Source organism: Pristiophorus japonicus, unplaced genomic scaffold (genome assembly GCF_044704955.1).
Source record: "Pristiophorus japonicus isolate sPriJap1 unplaced genomic scaffold, sPriJap1.hap1 HAP1_SCAFFOLD_323, whole genome shotgun sequence".
NCBI classification, from domain to species: Eukaryota; Metazoa; Chordata; class Chondrichthyes; family Pristiophoridae; genus Pristiophorus; species Pristiophorus japonicus.
Genome location: NW_027253030.1, coordinates 598,815 through 605,139, shown reverse-complemented (window position 1 = coordinate 605,139; position 6,325 = coordinate 598,815). Strand labels below are relative to the sequence as shown.

Here is a 6,325-nt window from a genome sequence, read left to right as displayed (position 1 = left end):
AGGTTTATGGTAACCATTGCCAATGGAAGATGCAAGGAGTAGCATTTTTCGGGTATTCTGACTGCAATTACTTGATGCTGCGGTCTGTGCTGGTTCCTGGCCTCTTGTTCTGGAGTACTTCCACAGCCTGGCCAATTGCCGAAGGTGAACTATTTAATCCCCTCCCTTTCGCCGCTCTCCATGCGATTGGCTGCCAGCTCTCCACATAAAGCTGGCCTTGACAGAATGGCAAGCGTTAAGTGGTTTCACAATTGGAAGGAGAGTACGAGCGGCAGTTTGTCCATTTGGGAAGATTGGGATAATCCCAGGGAGTAGAGTTTGGAGAGAAGTGAGTGGGAATGGGAAGGAGTGGGGTGAAGGCAGAGGCGAGGAGGCTGCTCAGCAGCAGGTGAAGTGTCTGGAGAAGCTGAAGGTGAGCCCGGACTGAGTCTACATTTACAGACATGAGTGTGGTGGGTGCATTGCAGCACCAGGCTCTGGTTCACGAGGGATTCCCGTTTGCCCCAAGCACTCGGTACCATCAGGACCATCCCTTCTTGCAGAGCTGGGTCCTGAACCAGGGCGAGATGTCTCCCGATTACTCGGCACAGCCTTCCTACAGCCCGGATTGCGGGATAGCGGGAGCCGGCCCGGAGCGGGCAGGGAGGAGGCGAGGGGCCGCCGTGCCCAAGAAGGAACGGCGCCGGACCGAGAGCATAAACAGCGCCTTCGCTGAGCTGCGGGAATGTATCCCCAATGTCCCAGCCGACACCAAACTCTCCAAAATCAAAACGCTGCGGCTGGCCACAAGCTACATCGCCTATCTGATGGACACTCTGGCCAAGGACAGGCCGCTCGGGGAGGCCGAGGCTTTCAAAGCCGACCTGAAGAAAGTGGAGAGCAAGGACACGAAGCGCAAGCGGGAAACGGTAAAGCATGTTCCCGGTCCCTGGGCAGGGTCTGTGGGTGCGGAGAGTTAGCGGAGAGTTCCCTGGGCAGGGTCTGTGGGTGCGGAGAGTTAGCGGAGAGTTCCCTGGGCAGGGTCTGGGGGTGCGGAGAGTTCCCTGGGCAGGGTCTGTGGGTGCGGAGAGTTAGCGGAGAGTTCCCTGGGCAGGGTCTGGGGGTGCGGAGAGTTCCCTGGGCAGGGTCTGGGGGTGCGGAGAGTTAGCGGAGAGTTCCCGGTCCCTGGGGGGTTCATGGGCCGGTCTTGGGGTGCGGAGAGTTCCCTGGGCAGGGTTTGGGGCTGCGGAGAGTTAGCGGAGAGTTCTAGGACTCTGGAGGGTTCCCTGGGCAGGGTGTCCGGGTGCTGAGAGTTTTCTGGGCTGTGTCTGGGGGTGCTGAGATTAGCGGAGAGTTCCCGGTCCATGGGCAGGGTCTGGGGGTGCGGAGAGTTAGCGGAGAGTTCCCGGTCCCTGGGCAGGGTCTGGGGGCGCGGAGAGTTAGCGGAGAGTTCCCTGGGCAGGGTCTGGGGGTGCGGAGAGTTAGCGGAGAGTTCCCGGTCCCTGGGCAGGGTCGGGGGGTGCGGAGAGTTCCCTGGGCAGGGTTTGGGGCTGCGGAGAGTTAGCGGAGAGTTCTAGGACTCTGGAGGGTTCCCTGGGCAGGGTGTCCGGGTGCTGAGAGTTTTCTGGGCTGTGTCTGGGGGTGCGGAGAGTTAGCGGAGAGTTCCCGGTCCCTGGGCAGGGTCGGGGGGTGCGGAGAGTTAGCGGCGGGTTCCTGCAATGCACGGGTCAGTCTCCGGTTGCGGTTGGTGCACAGCACGGGGTCGCTGCCGGGACGGACGCTCGGTGTTGCGTTCACACCGGGATTGTGCGGCCTGTAAATGTGCTCCTGAGAAACCGCCAACAATCCGGGGAAATTCTAGTCTGAGTGGAAAGGATCGAAACAGTGGCGCGATTCCCTGCATCAGGAAAGGGGGAAGCCGAGCTGATGAAAGCACCAAATCCCTGAACCACGGCTGGAGCTAACTGGGAATGTGCACTGCTCCCAGTCATTCATAACCGAGGAACTCAGCCTTCCGCGGCTTCCAGTCAAAACCCCCTGTCACTAACCAAAACCCCCCTTTCACTAACCAAAACCCCCCGTCACTAACCAACCTCCCCCCCCCCCGTCACTAACCAGTTAAACCACCCTGTCACTAACCAAAACCCCCCTGTCACTAACCGGTTAAACCCCCCGTCACTAACCAAAACCCCCCGTCACTAACCAAAACCCCCCGTCACTAACCAAAAACCCCCGTCACTAACCAAAACCCCACTGTCACTAACCAGTTAACCCCCCCTGTCACTAACCAGTGAAACCCCCCGTCACTAACCAAAAACCCCCGCACTAACCAAAACCCCACTGTCACTAACCAGTTAAACCACCCTGTCACCAACCAGTCAGACCTCCCTGTCACTAACCAAAACCCCCCCGTCACTAACCAGTTAAACCAGCCTGTCACCAACCAGTCAAACCTCCCTGTCACTAACCAAAACCCCCCTGTACCTAACCAGTTAAACCCGCTTCACTGCAACTACAAACTAGGCTCCCTTTGTTAAAACTTTCAAGAAATTCTTCGTCATTTGATCATCTCATTTTAAAGCAGTATTTTGTAGTTTGCAGTTTTAGAGAATCCGGGACAGGAAGCAGCGGTAAACTGCAATCCAAGGGTTTAAATTAAACTCCTACAGAATGAATCCACTCCCTTCAGAAACCGTGTGTTCATTCCTGGGGAAATCCAGGACTTTCCGACATGGTTTTAAAGCCCAGAAATTGTGGAATAATTTGGGTCTCACTGACCCCAATTTCAACATTTTAAGGGGGAAATAAATTGCTGTTTCTCCAGGAACACGAGCCAGACTGTCCCCCTTCCCAACTGCTGGCAATTCAGAGCCTGGGCCAGAAATCGGCCAACACTCAATGTGAGGATCAGAGAGGCTACTCGGTGACACTGTGCAGCAGCATTGTTGATATGTTGAACCACAATCCGGGCTGCATTTCAGGCCATCGCAAGTTTCCAACACCAGTTAATTGTGAATGGGCTCTTTGCTCCAGGTTGAGTTTATAGAATTCATTACCCGATCCATTCTCTGTGCCAGTTGGTCTAATCTCAACACCCGGTTCATAACTACGGCAACCAATTCTCTTTCCAGTCCTAGAGTTTAAATTGCCCCCGTGTGAACACTTGGGATTAAACCAGTTCCCAGCCTTATCGACAGGACGCCGAAATCCTCATCTTACTGGCAAATAACCCAAGATATATCTGGGTGGTTCCACTGTAATAGAATGTCTTTCAGCAGAGAACACATGCCCTCCAGCCCAACTGATCTCTGTTCCACACCAACCTCCTCCCTCAACACCCCCTCTTCTCCCTCCCTCCCTCCCCCTCAACACCCCCTCCTCTCCCTCCCTCCCCTCAACACCTCCTCCTCTCCCTCCCTCCCCCTCAACACCCCCTCCTCTCCCTCCCTCCCCCTCAACACCCCCTCCTCTCCCTCCCTCCCCCTCAAAACACCCTCCTCGCCCTCCCTCCCCCTCAACACCCCCTCCTCTCCCTCCCCCTCAACACCCCCTCCTCGTCCTCCCTCCCTCCCCCTCAACACTCCCTCCTCTGCCCACTCAACACCCCCTCCTCTCCCTCCCTCCCCCTCAACACCCCCTCCTCTCCCTCCCTCCCCTTCAACACCCCCTCCTCTCCCTCCCCCTCAACACTCCCTCCTCTCCCTCACTCCCTCCCTCCCCATCAACACCCCCTCCTCTCCTCTCCCTCCCTCCCCATCAACACCCCCTCCTCTCCCTCCCTCCCCATCAACACCCCCTCCTCTCCCTCCCGCCCCATCAACACCCTCTCCTCTCCCTCCCCGTCAACACTCTCTCCTCTCCCTCCCTCCCTCCCTCCCCTCAACGCCCCTCCTCTCCCTCCTCTCCCTCCCTCCCCCTCAACACCCCCTCCTCTCCCTCCCTCCCCATCAACACCCCCTCCTCTCCCTCCCTCCCTTCCCATCAACACCCCCTCCTCTTCCTCTCCCTCCCCCTCAAACCCCCCTCCACTCCTTCCCTCCCCCTCAAAAAACCCTCCTCTCCCTCCCTCCCCATCAACATCCCCTCCTCTCCCTCCCCGTCAACAACCCCTCCTCTCCCTCCCTCCCTCCCTCCCCTCAACACCCCTCCTCTTCTCTCCCTCCCTTCCGCCCCCTCAACACCCTCTCCTCTCCCTCCCTCCCCCTCAACACCCCTCCTCTCCCTTCCCCTCAACACCCCCTCCTCTCCGTCCCTCCCCATCAACATCCTCTCCTCTCCCCCCTCCCTCCCCATCAACATCCCCTCATCTCCCTCCCTCCCTCCCCATCAACATTCCCTCCTGTCCCTCTCTCCCTCCGACATCTCTCCAGCCTCCCATTAAATGTTGCATGTATGTGATGGTACATAAGAAAATGTATTTAAATAAGACTCGATAATAGAATAAGATTTTCAATAATCGTGTATTTTAGAAGTGATTGTCTCCAGACTCTGACTGAAGCGTGTGTTTTTTTGCCCAGCATGAAGCAGTGAGCGGCTCGACACGGAGCGCCGACAAGAAGCTGAAGGGGAGAACGGGCTGGCCGCAACAGGTCTGGGCTCTGGAGCTCAACCAGTGACAGTGAGACTAAACCTTTCACCGTTTCTTCAAACTGCAGGACTGTCCTGATCTCCGGATCGCTCCCAAACCGAGCAGCCAACCACTACAGATTTACAAGTGCAATTCTAACTCCGTTTAAGTTAAAGACTATGAAAAGGGAAAAATAAAATTATTTGTAATCTATATTTGCAGCTATCTCTGATTCAGCGTAAATTGCACATTTAAGGAGGTCCAGTTGCATCTTGAGTTGCTTGCAAGAAATGTGATAGCGGGAACAATCCTCTCGCTATTGGTTTAATTCGACTCAAATATATTAAACGGCTTAAATATATCGAGATTTTATTTTCTTCCATATAATTGGTGAGAAGTTTTTGAAATGTTTTATCAGTAACGGGAAAGACCCTTTCTGTGATCGGTCTCCGCTCTGGCCCTTCTCCCCCGGTTAATGATTTCACACCATTGGTCACTTTACTCCACCTCCTGAACTATTGAATTCAAACCCTGAATGGGTAAAATGATGGAATCAATTATTAAGGATGTCATAGCAGTGCATTTGGAAAGAGGTGACATGATAGGTCCAAGTCAGCATGGATTTGTGAAAGGGAAATCATGCTTGACAAATCTTCTCGAATTTTTTGAGGATGTTTCCAGTGGAGTGGACAAGGGAGAACCAGTTGATGTGGTATATTTGGACTTTCAGAAGGCTTTCGACAAGGTCCCACACAAGAGATTAATGTGCAAAGTTAAAGCACATGGGATTGGGGGTAGTGTGCTGACGTGGATTGAGAACTGGTTGTCAGACAGGAAGCAAAGAGTAGGAGTAAATGGGTACTTTTCAGAATGGCAGGCAATGACTAGTGGGGTACCACAAGGTTCTGTGCTGGGGCCCCAGCTGTTTACACTGTACATTAATGATTTGGACGAGGGGATTAAATGTAGTATCTCCAAATTTGCAGATGACACTAAGTTGGGTGGCAGTGTGAGCTGCGAGGAGGATGCTATGAGGCTGCAGAGTGACTTGGATAGGTTAGGTGAGTGGGCAAATGCATGGCAGATGAAGTATAATGTGGATACATGTGAGGTTATCCACTTTGGTGGTAAAAACAGAGAGACAGACTATTATCTGAATGGTGACAGATTAGGAAAAGGGGAGGTGCAACGAGACCTGGGTGTCATGGGACATCAGTCATTGAAGGTTGGCATGCAGGTACAGCAGGCGATTAAGAAAGCAAATGGCATGTTGGCCTTCATAGCAAGGGGATTTGAGTACAGGGGCAGGGAGGTGTTATTACAGTTGTACAGGGTCTTGGTGAGGCCACACCTGGAGTATTGTGTACAGTTTTGGTCTCCTATCTTGAGGAAGGACATTCTTGCTATTGAGGGAGTGCAGCGAAGGTTCACCAGACTGATTCCCGAGATGGCGGGACTGACATATCAAGAAAGACTGGATCAACTGGGCTTGTATTCACTGGAGTTCAGAAGAATGAGAGGGGACCTCATGGAAACGTTTAAAATTCAGACGGGTTTTGACAGGTTAGATGCAGGAAGAATGTTCCCAATGTTGGGGAAGTCCAGAACCAGGGGACACAGTCTAAGGATAGGGGGGAAACCATTTAGGACCGAGATGCGGAGGAACTTCTTCACCCAGAGAGTGGTGAACCTGTGGAATTCTCTACCACAGAAAGTTGTTGAGGCCAATTCACTAAATATATTCAAAAAGGAGTTAGATGTAGTCCTTACTACTAGGGG

The 6,325-nt window shown here is 53.7% G+C and overlaps 1 protein-coding gene across 1 annotated transcript; it reads left to right on the top strand.

Moving 5' to 3' along the window:
- Positions 1 to 235: 235 nt before the first annotated feature.
- LOC139249561 (heart- and neural crest derivatives-expressed protein 1-like) lies at positions 236 to 4,759 on the top strand. Its single transcript, XM_070872500.1, has 2 exons — positions 236 to 908; positions 4,497 to 4,759. Exons 1-2 carry the CDS (start codon positions 444 to 446, stop codon positions 4,593 to 4,595), a joined length of 564 nt encoding a protein of 187 aa, XP_070728601.1. The 5' UTR covers positions 236 to 443; the 3' UTR covers positions 4,596 to 4,759.
- Positions 4,760 to 6,325: the final 1,566 nt, after the last annotated feature.